At 36.3% G+C, this 18,955-nt stretch overlaps 1 protein-coding gene across 1 annotated transcript; it reads right to left on the reverse strand.

Annotated features, from left to right (window-relative positions):
• Window positions 1-10,172: 10,172 nt before the first annotated feature.
• Window positions 10,173-14,702, reverse strand: LOC146164815 (glutathione S-transferase 1-like). Its single transcript, XM_083382032.1, has 4 exons — window positions 14,301-14,702; window positions 12,010-12,215; window positions 11,120-11,221; window positions 10,173-10,410 (listed from the first exon to the last, which is right to left on the reverse strand). Exons 1-4 carry the CDS (start codon window positions 14,431-14,433, stop codon window positions 10,240-10,242), a joined length of 612 nt encoding a protein of 203 aa, XP_083238158.1. The 5' UTR covers window positions 14,434-14,702; the 3' UTR covers window positions 10,173-10,239.
• Window positions 14,703-18,955: the final 4,253 nt, after the last annotated feature.

Raw genomic sequence — 18,955 nt, forward strand, 5'->3', positions numbered from 1 at the left:
ACATTGTAAATGAAGGTTTAACTGTTCGCTGCGTTACATTTACCAACGGATAATCCTTGACATACAGTTCTGTTCCTCACGAAAACAGCTCTCAAACCAATCTAGTAAACAATTCGCAATTCAACTAGAGCAAAAGTGTTGTTTCGTTACAAAATTATTATTATTTTGTTTAAATTACGCGACGCGACGTTGTTCAAAGTTCAAACTAACTGCAGTCAGCATTCTCTTTGTTTATAGAGTGACTATACATAAACCTGTTCAACCATCTTTAATCGACTTGCCACAAAGGGTGTATTTTCCTATCTCACTCGTATGCACATTGGGGCTAAAAGAGACACACAACAAACGCAAACATACATGAAAGGCGCTAAAATATTGCGGCAGCGGCAAAGACGAGCCAGCGTAAATATGTCAGTGCCGCTGACAATTCATCTTTACAAGCATCAGAGGTCTGAGAGGAATATCTCAAGATGCATTATTGATAGCAAATCGCAATTAAACTGTTGAAGCGTTTTTAACGTAGGCTGCAGGCTGTAAAAATTTATAATATGACATTTATTTCAAACAAGATTCAATAGAAAGCAAAATTGTTATTTCATTATGATTAACTCCTTACACTAAACTTCCAAAAATAAAAAAATAAAAAAATAATTTATTAAGGTTTTGGTTCATTATTGTTTACGCTGGGTTTCTTATTAATGTGCCCTGCCCCACTTGGAATACAGTTTGAATTTTGCTGTTTTTAATTTAAAAAATATATATTTTAACAAGATCCAATAGCCTAAGAAGTTTATTGCTGGTTATCATTGGGTCTCTTAACAAAAAGGTTCGGTTCGTTAATGTTAACGCTTAATTCATCATAATTACATCTGATTTGTCTGGCTGTCATTGCAACTCGAAAAGTGTTGTTTATTAATATTTTGATTTGCTGCAGTGCAAGGCAAAGCGTAAGCTCACTTAACTAACTGATTACCGCATTAAAATAAAACTCTCTTTGGAACCTTTAATCAAAGGTCTATAGAGAGCCAATAATGACTATTCACACCTTCCCTTCGCTTCAGCAAACACAGCAATAGAGAAAACACATTTGGGTTTAAGGTTGCACATTTCACTGAACAAGATGCATTTTTAATGGTGAAAATAACGGCCCAAATAGACGTTAAAAGCGACTTGCTTTGTTTTCGAACGTTTCGGCAAATTTTCATGCCATCATCAGTGATGTTATTTTCACCATTGAACTTTTGAACAGATCCGTATATAGTGTTCCAAAGATGCATTTTGCTTTAATAATTCTATCCTTAAACTACCGCGTCTTCCAGAAACCAATTGCAGTCGAACGCTGTAATTTTCACGAACGCGGGTGCTTCGCATTGTTCAAGCTTTTGACTCAGAACAAGGCGCCCTAGAACAGCAAGCAATCGACGTTCCGATCAAAAGGCCGAACGCCGGCCTGCCTCGCAGACTATGCGAACCTCGCCCTTTATCAGGACGGCATCTTTGCAAGGCTTTTCAGAAGTTGCGAAAGAACAAGCCGGAAATGGCTTGCGCTGCCGACAGAGCTCTGACACGAACCAGACTGGTTTGAAGCACTCCTACAGCAAATGGCCTGGTCAACTACCGCAGCTATGGCCGCTAAAAATTGCTCGCGAAATTTCCCGTACTCTGCCGGCGTCACTACGCAAACCGGAGCTTTACACATGTTTAATGAGGGGTAATTTCCTAGTAGTGTGGATTACACACGTGGCGAGTTACGTTGTAGTTTGCCGAAAGCTTTGATTGAAACCGATTGCCAACAGCACGCGAATATAATCAATCAAGTTTTTTTTTCTCTTCCAGTTTCTTTTCAAGTAAACTTTTAAAACTGTGCGCAGTTTGTGACTCATATTTCCTATTGCATAACTCCATCAGTTTCACATTATTTCTTTTCAGGCTAGGTTAGACCAATAGTTGAAATTCGAGGATGTGCAAAATTGACCTTGTTGGGATTAATGTAAGTTATCTACTGCTGTGTTTTTTAACCTTTTAATCTTGCGGGCCGATAACCAAAATTCCGAAAAGCAGTAATTAATAAACAAGATTTACACAAGAGTTTTTACACGCAGGCTTAAAGGGTTACTGGGTCACCTAGGAAATTTCAGTATAACATTTTATTATATTTCCGTACATCTTTTTCAGTAATGCAACACCAAAGCCCTCCGTAAACGTTTCACGTGCCGTTTAGAAGCAAACATACACTAGAACTAGTTTTCCGAACACATATCTCAAAACTTAACTCTTGCATGCTTTTAGCCTTAACCAAGAAGCAGCATAAGTGAACACAACACTGCAAGCTGGTCATTGTATTTGGATTCAATTATGTGTAGGCTCTAGAGAGTCTAGAGTTACAGTGACATGAACTCTCTATGGGCTTCTATGCAGTACAAACTGTCCCCAAGCGAGATTAACATATTAAAATAGAAAATAAATGACAGCCGCATTTAAAGATTGTTTAGGGCTTGTGGTTTTCACAACCCTTTCTGGTTATAGAAACATTTTTCACTTACGTTGTAAAAAAACATGCCTTGCCAACTGCACGAATATTGAAAACATTTTGACGGGTCGGAAATAATTTATCGCGAACCAACCCAAGGCTCAGTTAGTGGAGGCCCGATTGAATTTTAAACTTAGTGATTTAGCAGAGTAGGTATCAGATAAAAACTACAAAAACGTGTTAAGTAAAACTTTAGGTCAAATAGCTTTTCCTTGTCTGTTGTGCTTTTCCTATGTTGAGACATGCACCTGGTCCCGGTTTACTTTCTAATCTTTATAAACAGGTAATTCGGCCGGTGCAAATAAACAAACCGAACTATAGGAACGGCCTGGTTGCATTGTCCATCTGTCCAGTTGTGCACCTTTGATAGAACTTGGATCACGAAACAAGAAATTGTGGAACACTAGTAATTACAAATTAATATGTGTTTTGTAAATATTTTTATTATGAAAATATATTATAAGAAAACACATTTAAACATGATATACCGTCCGTACAACACACGGCCCGCGGGCCGTAAATACTACTGCTTTTCCGTTTATTAATTCATTTTAAAATAAGTGCCGACTTGCTTATGTAGCGCATGATATAGGCTACATTCTAAAGGGAGTTTTTTAACTGCTGGGAAGTGGCTTGTTTGAGGACGACGTCTTGCTCGCAGATAAACGTAAGCTGGCATTTATTGGCATGCTTTTCACCTCTGTTCCATCTAAAATTCTACTGAGCACATATTATTTTAGTGACCAAGACAATTTTAAGGCTGAGTTAATGGGGCCTTGCCAGATCCTTGTTTTTTATATGTGGAATGGTAAAAATTTAGAGATGACGTCATACAGCGGGACGTCATGAAACAAGTATTCTCAAGGAACTTCTGTTTCCGGTTGAACTCGGAAATGTTTAACTAAAATCGAGTTTAAATACAATCAAGATATGGCAACAAAGCCGTCGCGCGAAAAAGCATCTTGTTTAGAAAGACAGAATACGTGATGTCGTAAGCACACAATCAAGATTCGTGAACTACTCGCTCATTTGCGTAGATCAAGATGAATTTGCCAATTTGTAAGGGTCATTCACCTCGCAGCTAAATCTGCACTAAAAATTTCGCGCTAAGTGACAACCTTTTTTGTTTATTTTGAATTTTGCAGGCGTATATAGCAACATTTTCAAATAATGTTATATTTGGATCACAAAAAAGCAACCGATTCTGATTTGCACCAATGCTAAATATTATATAGTATTGAAAAATGTTTTTTGTTAGAGAGGCAAAATATAGGTTAATAGGGCAAGTCTTTTTCGACTTGTCTAAAAGAGTCAAAAATGTAATAATTGCGTAACTTTAAATTCGACAAATGTATTAAAGTAAACAGTAATTAGTGTGTCTTTTTTCGGTACTAATTTACTAGTTTTATTTCCTATTTAAAAAAATATGCTAATTTGTGTTACATTTCAACCAAACTGTTGACTCAACAATTTTCTAAAATGTATAACGTCTAGTTTGTCTTTGGCCTTTTTATATAGTTGTTTGTATTTTTGATATTTTGACATGCCAAGAGTTTACAATAATCCTGTTGAAATAATTGAATTGTGTTCCACCTGTCGACAGTAAACACACCAAAATCAAGCATTAATGTATTACTTTATACTACAATAGATTGTATAAACTGAAACCAATATATCCCAATATATAAAAGTTTGGTTAAAACATATTTTAAAATCAAAATTTGCCAAAATTTAAATGTTTAGGTCAAAAGTAATCGCCCTAGTTAGATTTTAGGGAAAAACATATAACAAAAGAGAAAAATATTAAGACAATAGCGCTAACACCAAGCGCAGTAAAAACTGGGTTAGGTGTATCTTAAATTAAAACCAAACAACAGCAAAACTCGCTTTGGGTTCTAATTTTGTTGAGAAAGCAATTAAATGGGCAGCGACAGCTGAACGGTAAAAATGCAATTCCAAATGCAGCTGGCCGAGAGTAGGGTAGAGTGCAGTTTGTGTAATTTATCGATTTATTGATTACTTGATCAACCGGATGAAGAATGAAACCTTCGTTGGATTTATATATTCGCAATTAAATGTGTAAACCGGTGCTGCGCAACCTTTTGTCACTTGCGGCACACTTTGTCAACGGGGTTTAAAATTTCTGCCGGCACCCCTACAAAAATAAACGTAGAACGACGATAAGCACATGAGTTAATTTTTTCGATCTAGGGCGAATGGTTTTTCAACGTATGTATAACGTCTCCGGGGTTCCGCGGTTGGAAACCAATGTTGTATACTTTAGACGCGCTAAGGACGTGGTTTGCTTGATTAAGTTTAAAATTATTTTGAAATTACGACCTTTTTGCGGTTGAAGGTAATGCAGGTTTTAAAAGGTTATTGGTCCACAAACAAAATATATACGGAAACGCAGACAATTTCTTAAAAAATGACAATAAAGGAAAGGACAGCTTAAAACAACTTTGGTGCGGTGGTTACAATGGCGGTATTTTATACTCTTAAAACGCTTAAAATTGTAGGGAGAGGGTATGGGACGATTGAGGGTACACCTGTTTGGAACCGGCCGTTTTGTTGTCGATGTTTCGGTCACCTAAGTTGTACGGCGCCGCTGTTTTGGCACCGGATTGTTTGTCCCATTTAAGAGAAAATCAAAGCGAGGTTAGATAAGGCAAATATTATTCCAGCAGGTTTACTATGTAATAAAATATTGCAAGCAATTTAGGATAACATACCCAAAAATTTAGGATGAAAAATTTAGGATAAATGGTTGTTGACCAGTTAATAACCACCAAATAAAGCTATCGATTAAGTAGCGTCGCTCGGCGCATTGGCTAAAATGATAACCAGAAAACATTAAGCAATTACTTGTTTAAACTATATGAAACGGCAATTTAAAAAAAAGCAAAACTCTTTAGACCTAAACACTTTATACAATAAGGTTTTAAATCACAAAGATTGAACGCATGCGGCGAGCCATGCTTTGGGTAGAACTGGATTACGTTAACATATTTATCTTGCAGTACAATCCTTTATTTTGGTTCAAAACTATAGCTATTCTATATTGGTATTTGCTTTTGTACGCTCGGGCAGTTTTTAATGCTCCTTGTATTCGAACACAAGTAAAACACAGACAAAACGGGAAGCAGAACAAAGTACTAAGGTATAAAAGGCACAATTTTTAGAACTTTGAAAATCAATATAATATTGCACAAGTGTTTAGCAAGAGCCGTATTTGCCTTAATGAAAGAAGAAAAAAAGAAAAAGAAGTTTCCTCGGTGCAATGAGCGAATGTAATAGAGAGTGAACAACACTGGTACAGAACTAATTTGAGCATTGCAAATCAGTTGTATAACGTTTAGGAAAAACCAGTATGAATGAAACGTTAAAAAGTGATGGCAATAGTCAAAAACATGGGCGATGTTACGTTTTAAAGGTTTGGTTCACAAAATCTGCCAAACTTTAATATTTTGATGGATGCTGTTCATATTTATGACTGGCAGTTCCACTATTCGCTTTAATTGTGTTGCATCTTCCTCTATGACCTTGCCATGACAGGATTCCAAAACTTTTCAGGTTTTGTTTTCTTGGGAGACACGGGAGCTTACCTATTTGCAAGTAAAGCTTCTCATCTGTTATTTGTGTGTTCTGTTTGTGTTCGCGAATTTTCATTTGATCATTTTGGTATTCCAGCTTGCGTTTTTCTCTTTGCTCCTCTAAAATGTAAAAAAAAAATAAATAACAATTGTTGTATCCTCACTAAATTTTGTTAGTTTAAATTAAATCAAACTTTATAAAATTATCTACCTTAACTTGAAATATCCGAGGATGTTCTGTCGAACAATGTCATTTGCGAACGAAAGTCGACTGGAATTTGTAAACTGCAAGTGCAAATTGTTTTTTTAATTTAAAACATTTTTCGTGTCAAGAATCCTCCGGATTGATTGTCGTCTAACTTACCTGAATTACAAGAAAAATCGCGAAGTCTCTGTGCATATGAAGGCGATGCCTATAACACAAAGTGTAAGATAAGAAATTTTTTTAAACAACTTTGCCAGTTCTTAGTAAAAACTTTTGATTGTGTGTTGTTTTGCGCCAACCATTGATCATTGTTGATCTGTGATTAGAGCTTCTTTTCAACATCCGATTAAGTAACGCTTTACAATCTGGAATTAGAACAATATTTAAAATCATGTAAACACATGTGTTTTTATTATTGTACTTTACTTATCAAGTGATAGCCCTTTTCTGAAATGCAGCGATTGACCTTCGTTATATTTAATCTTGTTATACACTTCCTCTGAAGTTTTGCCCTCAAACGGTAAATATCCGTTTGTTAATCAGAATAGAATGACGCCACTAAAAATAAATGCAACAGGGTAACATTTGCTAATAATGTTACTTTTTAATGTATTACTGTTACTTTTTAAGGTTTGTTATACGTGCACGCTCCATATGTCAGCTTTAAATGGGTTGTAGTGCCTTTTACGTCCATTTGTAACCTCAGGCGCCACCAATCCACGTGTGGCGCAATGCGTATGGGTAAGTAAGTCTTGCGGAATTTCATGCTTGGTAGAAGCGCAAAAGGATAAACCAAGGTCACATACTTTAACTTGTTATTCCCCAGCTTCAAATCTCTACATATACATTGCAATTTATATATTTCTTTGAAAAGACGTTTAATTGTTTTTCGTACTATATTTTTCTAATTTTAACTTCGTGTTGCTCTTAAAATCGTAAAAAACGACCAATATTAACCTGTGTGCGATGTTGTTTGAGTGTATTTGTTGAACGCCCTTCGCAATTTCGCCAAAATAATGACTGGCCACATCATCCTCTAAATATCTTTTTTCCATTGTTTTTTTTTGGAAATTTGCTCTATAAAAGTTTTTCGAAGGTCGCCCTTGGCCGCAAACTCCATCTCCATAAATATTCGCTTCCTAGATACAAACACATCCAGTAGGTTAACCTTAAAATGAATGGGATTATCTCAATAGTAACATATAAATACCAACTAAAAGTTTTCAATCAGGGTTTCTTACGATATTGGGAAGTCCAAAGCACTTGTTGCAGTTAGCTATTTCAACTGGTAAGCATTTCCATAAGTTTGAAATAGAACCGACGTCCGCATAGCTGGTCTAGAGTCCTACCACAACGAACATTATTTGGGTTAGGGTGCGGGTTGGCGTTTTGGTTAGGGTTGGTCAAGTATTATTATAAAATAATGAATAATAATACTTGACCCAGCCACACCCATAGTCTAACTCGCACCCTAACTCAAATATTGTGCGTTGATTTATTAATTGTGGTAGGATTCTAGACCAGCGCCCAAGTTTGTCATCGATGCAAGTCTCATTATACTGTGTGTCTTACTGGCCGCTTTTTAATGAAATGTTTAACATTTGCTGACATCAATTCATTATTAGTTGTGTATTAGATAAGGTCACGTGATCGTTTCCATAACAACTAAATATAAAAGTGCGAAATAATTAAAAATTGCCACACATTTGAATTGCACAACAGCAAATCATTAGGTATTTTATGGCCCCTTTGGTTATCTTACTGCTTTTGGGATGGTAAACCCAGGCAAATGGTAACCCAGACAAATTTTTGTTTTTTGTTTTTTTGGGCGTTACTTGGAATAAAACAATTAAAGATAGAGCTAACTATCAGTATTAGCTGGGCAGCCAGACTATAAATGATTCCTTACCTCAAGTTGCTCTTTTTCCTTTTGAACCAGCTTCAGCTTCTCCGTGGATCTGATCTCTTCATCAGAAGGTCGGGCCAAAAATACTCTACCTGTGGCTCCGCCTCCTAAATATTTGTCGACCACATTGTAACCATGATCAGCAGATGCTCCTTTCCTTCTGTAGAATAAACCTCGTTACCTGTAAATTCATTATTATCGAACCAGATTGCACACTGACAAAGCAGAATGAAGAAATTCGCTTTAGCTCTGATAATATTCGCTTTTGCAACAACTTTCTATAACACGTCCACCTCTCAGTACTCTCAAAATTCTCAAATTTATTTCCAAAAAATAAGTCAAACCAAATTTATGTCTGTGTGATGTAACAATGGGCTTTATTGCGTTTAAAAGCAATGAGTTATTTTCTGCCATCTGTTATTTTCTGCCATCTGAACCATCTGTTTTAGTAATACTCGCCTTTAATATTTACTTATGTATTAAAAAAACGACAAAATTAGGTAATAGAATATAATTCCCTCAGTCCTGCAGACGTGGCAATACGATTCCATTATATAGGTTGATGCAGTATGTAAAAAATAATAAAAACGAAACACAACTGCATATTGAACCTGCGTTAATCCAGTAAGTGCCCTTATTTTTTATAGTATTAGGCGCAATCAATTAAAAGGTCGGGTTAAGTAGGAACAAATTTTTACGAAAACTTTAAACTTGAAAGCTGTTGACATATAACTAACATACGTCCATTTCAGACTTGATTCTTTTAGTTTTAACGAGTGTAGTTCAAACGAGATATCGGAGTGGGAAAAAAATTATGCAAACATTGCTTCAACCAACACATGGCGAAGCGAATGCCGAGAATTATTTTGTTTGACATAAGGGTTGCGAAAAGTTTTATTAAATTGAAAGCAAAAATATACACTTTAAGGGTGTTGCAGTCTGTAAAAATTAGGAATCTCTGTTCTGAACGATTCTTACCCAAAATCAAGACTTCCAACTAAAAGCGACATTTTCTTAGGAAATTGCAGTTTTGCCTCACTGAATTTCATAAAACTAAAGAGCCAGTGCTTGTTAGATGGGTCAATTAGTCAATAAGAGTGCCCTTGTTAGCGATTTTATAGGTTTATGCAAGACTGACCTATTCCTAACTAGAATTTTTATTTATATGGTAATGTTGCGTCAGGCAAAGCGTCACTTTCAAGTTAGCTGCTAAGTCACCACCATTATACGACCTATAAGTGCTTAGTTCAGGCGAATACGTGTGAAAACAATAATTAATTAACCGCCTTTGGTTTTAAATAACCAACGTAAAAAAACGGATTAGTTTTTTTCTGTTGAAACAAAACGAATTAGATAGTTTTTTTCTATAAATATTTAGGGCGTTCTTCTCTGTTTTTTTGCTGTGGCAAACTTTAGGTAATTATATGCCAGTCAGCATCAGCGGCGGATCCATGATTTTTGTAAGGGGGAACATAAAAATATTTTCAGCAGTAACGTCACCAAGTTACGTCAAAACGTTACGTTAAAACGTGACGTATATTTTTTATATTAAAAAAAAAAAACGAAAACACTCGCGTGTAGCGTGGAAATTGCCTTAGTTCCTTTTTTGAATCGACTTTTTGTGTTTGCCTTCAGGCTAAACAGATCTTTACGAAATTGACTAAGACATACTAAGATATTAGAGGCCGATTTAAAATTCGCAAAAGCGCAAAATCATTTTGCATTTACGTAGAGTTAAAATATGCAAAATATGCAGTTTAGGGCATGCACCCCCCTGGAGATATTCTTGTCAGTATGAACCGACATCCAGCAGCCCTCCGACAAACAAACACGTTTTCAACCTTGTTTGAAAGAACCTATAGGGCTATATAAGGATAGAATAACTTAACTTAACTTGCCACTTATAAAATAATGCTCTCTAATTTTTTAAAACATGAGTCGGCCAAAGGGATTGGTTTATTCCAAAACAATGCGATGGCAACCCAGCGCAGTTTACTTTAAGTTGCTAGAAATCTGTTTTTGGACGCTTTTTAATCCAGGCCTTGATACTCGGACGATCGGCGATTTCTTTCTCAAGCTTGACGATGCTTGGGAATTCATCTTTGCCAAGTAGCTCCCAATCCCTTAGACTGGTTGTCAGGCAAAAAATGAAGAAGTCAACTGCCGCTGGTTTATCCTGTGGAATCAACAGTCAAAAGTAATACAAAAGTGCCAAAGAAAATGTGGACGATGTTGTTGTCAAAGGGCAGCTAGATTTTAATGTAAGTCGTCCTTTAAGGTCAGATTTCGGTGAAAATCCGGTAACGACATCGATCGAGTCCGGAAAATGATTTTATAGCGCTTAGAAATTACATACCACAATTAGGGATGTTCAATAATTTGAACCGTAATCCGATTCCGATATCAGATGTTTTGAGCGAAAATTATAACGATCTTGATCTGATACCATTTTACATCATTGCTATGCTCAAACAGGCAATAATTTTCAATTTAAATCGTGCAAAGTTTTCTACGTTGTTAAACAAAACTTTCTAGAGCGTTGGCAGGTTTATTTATTTTCGATGTTAAATGCAAAATGTATATTTGTTTTTTACTCTTTGAGTAAAAAACTCTAATTTGGATCACAAAACATGCCGGTAACAAACAAACTTATTTGATATCGGATCGGGACCGATACCGCCCTGGTATCGGGAAAGTATCGTTATTCACACTTGTCTACGTATCCGATGCGATAATATCGGACATCTCTGGACACAATATTAAATGAATGTTGTTATTGCGGAGTTGCTTGCGGGGGCACGCCCCTACAAAGTCCCAGTGACCCGTCCGACCACTGTGCGATATAAATGAGTATAAGTAGAATAAGTCTACACTAAAATGTATACCCCGCCAAATAAGTACGTTCCACAACTCTTGCCAAGATCTTCTTCAAACTTGGACAGCTTTGGCTTCACGTCGACCTTCATGACTTCAGCCAATTTTTGCTTCTGTTTAAACAAAAACACAAAGCGTCACAATTAGGCAAAATACGAGAGCAGCGATAAAGGGTGGTTTGGCTGCCTTCCCTGCAAACTTATTTGGGTAATATTAACCCTTTGTTCCTACGAAATAGCCGCGATTAACCTAAAATTAGCGTTTGGTTTTTAGCTATAAATTTTCCAATGATATTCAAGGCTCGATTTTTTTTTAATTTTTCGGTGTGCGACTGCAATGTCAGCTGCAGCTTAGAAATATTTTTCTTCTATTCAAAAAGTGTTAACTTTGCAGTACTAAATGACCTATGTAAATATGATTCGTAAAATGGAAAAATATGCATGTTATGATTCTCGTCGTTCACCTACAGTCGTCCAAAAGTTAACCAGAAATTTGTTCCTATAGCTAACTAAAAATACTAAGCATGCCACCCAAACGCTAAACAACAACACCGGTTGGTCAAACTAATAGCCACTTTGCAGGATATAAACCAGGGTTCTTTAACTGGGGTCCATGGACCCCTTGGTGGTCCGTGAACTAGTTTTAGGGATCCATAAAGGCCCAATTAAACTACAGTTTAATTAAAAACAAAACGGTTTTGCACTGAATGCATTAAGACTTCATTTTACTTGTACATTTTTGGACCGACATCAGCAAATTTACGAAGTCCATGTGTATTATGACGTAAATTTATGACGTCATTTTTGGAATTTTCGGCCAAAATATTTAGAGGTCTGCTGTAAAAAGTTTAAAAACCGCTGATAAAGACTATAGTAATTTTGACTAAGTTTATTTGCTTTACCTTCAATGCTGGGTCTTCTATATCCACAGAGAGCTTTGCTGAAGCCTCCGACAGGTTTTCAATCCAAACGTCCTGAATTGCTGCATTTTGGGGCGAGCCTCCTTCGTAGTTTAACACGCGCGCTAGATAGCGGACGATGGAGCGGCTGTTGGCCACCTCCCATTTGTCGTCCACTTTCAAGATAGGTAACTTGCCGAACGGGGTCTCTGCAAATGTAGTACGTTGCCCTGACGGTTCTCGGAAAACCACGCTTTGCTTCTGCAGGCTATACAACTTGCAGCGTCCGATTAGAAGCAATTTGTTTTTGTCGCGGCACAAAATGCTCTTTCAAGAGCTATTTAAGGCCCACTACGTAAAATGCGGTGTATAGCACGGTGGTCGGTGGCCCTATGATGCAAAAACAGGCAAACTAAAAATTCTTCATCATTTTTATTTAAAATTTCTTCATCATATTTTTTTGCCAAATCATTTTTAAAATACAGTACGGTGAATGTACTGCCATCACGCGGCCCACAACTACATGACAAAACTAAAATAGTAGTCTACATGGTTATATGACTTGACTGGGTTGAAAGTCAAATTCGCAAAGAACTTTTAAAATTAAGTGTTTCAATTACAGTAAACAGAATTTCGATAAAACTAGCGTAGCCCATTTACTTCACATTCTTGCGAAAAACAGTTTGCTTGCAAATTATTTTGCTTTGTTTTCTACGTGATTTATTGCCAAAGATAAAAAGAATTTATCACTATTTAGCTTAAATTGTTGCACTTTAATGCTATTGGTTTTTGGACTGGTACTTTCGTTTGGGTAACTAATAGCAATTTGACTTGAATGGTTATTTGAACAAAGTGACTTGCCCTGGATTTATATACTCTATTGCAGTGCTATTCAACCTTGTATATTAACCCTTAAAGATGTTGTGAATAACTCATGCATCCTATCATTTAAAAGGTAAACTGAGGTAAAAAGCGATATAAAAATCATTATGAATATCAATATCATCATTTCAATTGAACCGATCGAAGCTGACGAAGTTTTACACACTGTCGGTGAGAGTTCTATTATGGCTGCATGCTGCTTGCGAGTAGCCTACTATTGCATGTCATAAAACGGCATTCAAACAAACTTAATAAAACAGCAAAGAGACTATTAAATGACTGTTTTGTTGTAATTGTATTTGCAGAATGCACCCTTGTATACCTTTTCGTACTAATTCACCTCGTGCATATTTTGGTGCACCCTAGGGCAGTGATTCTTCAACCGCGGCTCTCAACTGTACATTTTGCGGCTCTCACTAACGGAGTGAAAAATTAGTTAGCAGTAGCAGAATTGCAACAAAGGAAGTAAAATAAATTAAAAGCGAATGAATTTGATCAGCAAGGATCCCGAGTACGAAGTACTAATGTTCCCGGGCTACTTCCGTCCGGCTCTTTAAAATAACTTTGTGGTTTGTGACGTCATAATATATTTAGTCTTGATCGCTATTTTACCAGTGTTAATTAGTTAGCCTAGGCTAGAGTAATGTATATTTGTTGTCTTCTGGTTTCTTTCTTAATGTTTTTTAATTATATGCCTACTGTTGTTTTTTATGCGACTCCTTGCAAACCTTAGGTTTGAAATTGCGGCTCTGGCTCTAAAAAAGGTTGAGAATCACTGCCCTAGGGTGCACCGTGCACACCGGTTGAAGAGCACTGCTCTATTGTATATGAATTGTTTTAGTTTACATCACGCCCTTTGATACTAGTTATTTTTAAGCAAAGTATAAAAAAAAAAGATTTATGATAACTCATTGCAAGTTTTGAGAATTCTAGATTTTACAATCCTTTTCAACATCTGCAAAGCTGATTTTAATGTTAACTCTATAGCCCGTTTTCTTATGGACTAATTAGCATTTTACCGAAAACAGCACCAAGGGTGTATAAAATATGATATGATAAAGATCATCAATACAAAATAGCATGCTATTAGGTTGAGCTATCACCGATATAGGTTTAAGGCAGTGTTTCTTAATCAGGTGAATGGTTTACCCCAGGGTGAATAATTTTTTTGAATATGGGGTGAATAAGGGTGAACCGTCAGAAATGGATGATGACTTGCGAGCAGGGCGGATATTCCGGGTGTTCATTTTATGCTGTTATATATAGACGAGATAGTTTTAGCATATCATGAGACAAGGGTGAATGAAATCTGGAGATAAATGCTAGGGGTGAACAAAACTGAAAAAGTTTAAGAAGCACTGGTTTAAGGCATGCCTTTTTAAATTATTTAGCAATGGTGTTCCGGAACTTACTCGACTTTAATTCCTTCCAATCAGCATGCTCAATCCTTTCGTCTTCAAATTTTGTATCGGAATCAACAAGAAGAAGTCTACTCATCTCGGCTAGGCCTCTGGCGTTGAAGTAGGTTAGCTTGAAGCTCGACATTTCGGGTTATTTTAAACAGGGTTTCCAAAGATGAACTTAATTGCTGTCAGAAATATTGGCCAATGTAAAGAAAGAACAAACTGAAATGACTGAGATTTCGCTATCGGCTTTATATTACAAGATATACTTCAAACTTTCCACATTGTTATCTAATCATAATTTGCAACTCATCGTTTATCGTAATTTTCGACAAAGGCAATTTGTTATATAACATGGTCTCATCATTGATTACGCTCGCAAACATGAAATGCAGATTATTACCAGAAGCGGTTTAACCTTTTTAAATGTTTTTGGGTTGATTTAATGTTCCAAATAAATATAACTCACGACAGCCGCCATCGGAATACGCCTAGAATTTCCATCACTCCGCAAAAGGCAAGAAACCTGCTCTGATGCCACCTGAAAATTCTTCGCGCGCGCTGCTGATATACGTGTAGCCTAGCACAGGTTGGGAACCACTTATTTAGAGCTTTATGCCCTTTTTCTGCTTTGTCACCCAACTGAACGCCACGTAAGCTCCCAAACGAATGTGAGCAATGGAATACACCCAGTCGCCCGGCTTGCCATTAGTTACGGGAATCGTTGCGTTCAAGCGTATAGCTTACGCCTTTCATGCCTTTGTGTCGAAACGTCACCCTGACGATTGCATTCAAACTACTGGCTTAAGGTTTTTATGTGAACGTTTACGGTATGGTGAAAATGCTTGAGCCGAATTTCACATGAAGCCAATCCAACCGATTCTTGCCGTTGAGTGTTTTTTTAGGAATGTTTATTAAAAGGTCACGTCTCAAACCTTGTGACCTGTAAAACGCGTTTTTAAAAGTACTGCTATAGGAAAGACCTCCATCGATAGTTCTTTCCACAAATAAGGATCCACAAAAAAGCGATAAAAGGTTAAGAAAAACGGCAAACACGGCAAACTTGTTGTCGAACAATAACGACTTGCCAGTGGTCGCTTTGCAATAGGCCCTATACCGTTTTTCGTATGTTTTGCGAAACGTCTAATGTATACGTTCTATATTTCACCTTATGTTCCAATGAAATGTTTATCTCTGTGTTTTTAGTATTTTGAGTTAAGTACTAAACTATATGGTTAAAAGTCAAAGGTAAATAAATAAAATCAGTAATTTTAGTTACTCGTAATAAATGCATTAGGTAAATAGGAGAAACAAAACTGCTTATGTTGTTTGTTTTCACGCAGTGCTTAAATAGATATTTTGATTTATGTTAGCAATTTTTATTTATTTTAGAAAGTGTTGATAAAAGTTGCTCGAATTCTGCCGGGAAAATGTATTGTCAAGTAAACATATTTAACGTGCAATTCAGTTAAATTAAGATCCTTGAATAGTAAAACAAACCACCCATGACATTTTTCTCTGCGATGAGGCTTTCTAAGTAGTGAGAACTTGAAAGTCTGAAGGCCGAAACCAAGAGCATCATCTACCGGATAACCGGCATTTTTTCGAATCATCTAGAAGGGATTCAGATCGAATTAAAACACCGCTGAAAATTAGGCGCATTTGTTGAACACCAAGAATAAAATCTACTTCGGCAGCAAGTTTTGGTCTTTTTTGTCAGTAAAAAAGTTCTTCTGTTCGTCAATTCGTTTTTAATTGATGTCTTGGTGCGCGTCTACCCTCTTTTCATGTGAAATTGTGTTGTTCCAATGCGAGTGGTGAATTTTCGTTCTTTGTTTAATAAATTTCTGAAAATAATCCAGAATTTTTCCGCCCCCTTTTCTGCTTTGTCATCCAACTGAATGCCACGAAAGCTCCCAAGCGAAAATCAGCAATCCAATACACCCAGCAATTGCCATTGGTGACGGGAATCGTTGCGTTCAACCATGTAGTTTACGCTTTTCGTGCCTTTTGTATCGCAACTTACACAGGTTTTATTTTAACGTTTACGGTGTGATGACAAATGCTTGGGCCGCAGTTCAAATCAAGCCAATCCAACCGAGTCTTGCCGCTGAGTGTTTTTTTAGGAATGTTCATTAAAATGTCACGTCTCAACTCTTGTGACCTGTAAACACGTTTTTATATGAGTAGGCTTAATACTATGCGAAAGACCTTCATCGATTCTTCCTTCAAAATAATACATATTTGATCAACGTGGTAATAAAATACAGCAATTTAAAGAATAATTAAGTCGGTGTCCACAAATATCTGAACTAGGAAACTCAGAATCCAGGCAATATGTTGCCCACTATTTTATAGTCTACTAAATTGTTAACAAAAACACCACAGCCAAATATTGTTCAACAATTCAAGTCGGGTATTGGCCATGACCTTTGTCCAGCGACGGGGCTGAAGAGGTTAAACGAGTTGGCGTTGATCGTACTTTGATCGTTTTGAAACGGTTCTAAGATTGACAAAACTTACATTTATCTATTCTTACAATATTTTCAGTCCAAGTTAGAAATGTCTGTCAATATCTGCTCGGAATTCAAGCCCAATAGCCCAGGGGTTCGTAAACTGGGGTCAATGGACCCCTTGGGGGTCCGTGAACTAGTTTTAGGGGGTCAATGAAGGCCTAATTAAAGAACTAGTGTGTACTTAAGAAGCAATTAATTTTTCAAAGAAAACACTTTAATTAAAAATTAAACGGTTTTGCACTGAATGTATTGTTAGACTCCATTTAACTTTCACATTTTGCGGACCGAAACAGAGTTATGAAATCTATCTGTATTGTGACGTCATTTTGGAGCATTTCTTGCCTACCGGGGTCCATGCAAAGCAAAAAAAATTTTAGGGGTCCGCGGTAAAAAAAGTTTAAGAACCCCTGCAATAGCCTAAGTGATAGTATCTCTGCTAGTCGTTATCGAATTCAAATAGTAATTTGTTTATCTAACGCAGAGAATAATTTTACGCATGGTTCGCAATTCAACGCCGCGTTGTATATTTTAAAAAGTAATTTAAAAGATGTAATGACCAACCAACGGCACTGTATAACATAGCAAACATAAACGGTATATAAAGGCGATAAAACGTTAAAGGTTTATGTTGTTCGTAAATATTTTATGGAATCTATAAAACTCTATTGCCGTTGTAAAAGTTCTACAAGACATAATGTAAAAAATCCTGCGGCTCACCATTTTCTCTAATGCTGTACGCTTATATACCATACACCATTTTAGAGTAAGTTTATAGTTTCAGTCGCGTCTTATAACGGCCTCGAAACAACAAATTAGAACCCGTTAGCGTTTTTGCGTACAAAATGCGGTTATTTGGGTTATAATGCAAACTTAATTTATATAGATGCAAACTTAATTTATATTTAATTTATATTGAGAGGAGGCTGTGACGCGCATTAAGAAGAGATCAAAGCTATATACGAAAATTGGCATTAACTGAATTAGGTTAAAAAAATATGATTGATGATGTTATAAGATATTAAAGATTGAAACCGTCCAAAAAGACAAACATCCATGAAAATGCTAACGAAAAACAAGACGCTGGGTATTTTAGAAATTTTTTGACGAAATTGATAGTTAAAATGCAAAGTGAAAAGAACTGCATAAATTAAAAAGGGCAGCTTTTGTTACCAAAATAGGAAATAGGAAAGGCTAATTGCAATACACAACCTAACTTGTCCTAATCAGAGATACACAACTATCTGATGCAAAAACGTTTCGAGAAACCAAATTGGTGCGTTCGAGCTAAAAGTTATGCGATAGGTCTAAACCAGTCCTGTGTGGTTAAATCCTGCCGACTCGTTAAGTAAGGCTACAGGCTAATGTAGGCCTATACTGACCTAATTAAAATATAATACAGTTGAAATCAGTGTTGTAATGACATAAGTCAATGACTTGACTTAAGTGCACTTAAGTCACTCTTTGTAAATGACTTGACTTGACTTAAGTCTTTTGGGCAAAATGACTTGACTTGACTTAAGTCTTTTGGACAAATGACTTGACTTGACTTAAGTCATTTGGACAAATGACTTGGGTTAAAATAAATTGTTTTAATTAAGCAATTATTTATAAAACTGCGTTATTTATCCCAATCTTTGCACATAAAATAATTTGCTTGTAATATGCTGCTTTTGTGTTATTTTTGACTTGAGTTTCTCAAAATAATCGGAGGAGTTTGCCGGTTTTCATAATTTAAAGTTTTATTTTTTTGACAAGGAATTGGGACTTAAGTTCTTTCAAAATGACTTGTTTACAACACTGGTTGAAATGTTGTTGGATGTAATTCAAACCGAATTTAAAAAAAAATAACTGAACGACGATTTTAAAAAGCTCACTACCGGTGGCTACAGTTTTGGCTTATATTGCAAACGATGTTGATTGAAACATTTTTGACAAATTTTGACCTAACGTGCAAGTTTTGACTATTTTCTCTGTCAAAAATATTCGCTCTAGTTCGCCCTAGTAATAACCAAACATATAGAAAGTCGCCCTTATTTTTATTTTTGTGCCCAATTACTGACCGGATCTGGCCAGCGGGTCGCATTTTGCCTAGATCTGCTATAAATAAATAAAGTCATTTTTTCGGTCAGGTTAAACTTTTTTTTTAGA

This window comes from Ascidiella aspersa, chromosome 2, assembly GCF_963924565.1.
Source record: "Ascidiella aspersa chromosome 2, kaAscAspe10.2, whole genome shotgun sequence".
In the NCBI taxonomy this organism is placed as follows: domain Eukaryota; kingdom Metazoa; phylum Chordata; class Ascidiacea; order Phlebobranchia; family Ascidiidae; genus Ascidiella; species Ascidiella aspersa.

What these genes read in the sequence shown, in the direction of transcription:
- LOC146164815 (XM_083382032.1), bottom strand. Translation starts at nt 14,433, where the DNA reads ATGTCGAGCTTCAAGCTAACCTACTTCAACGCCAGAGGCCTAGCCGAG. An exon ending in TAGAAGACCCAGCATTGAAG is followed by an intron (nt 11,222 to 12,009) that starts GTAAAGCAAATA and finishes TTGTTTAAACAG; the next exon opens with AAGCAAAAATTGGCTGAAGT. An exon ending in GAACGTACTTATTTGGCGGG is followed by an intron (nt 10,411 to 11,119) that starts GTATACATTTTA and finishes TTGATTCCACAG; the next exon opens with GATAAACCAGCGGCAGTTGA.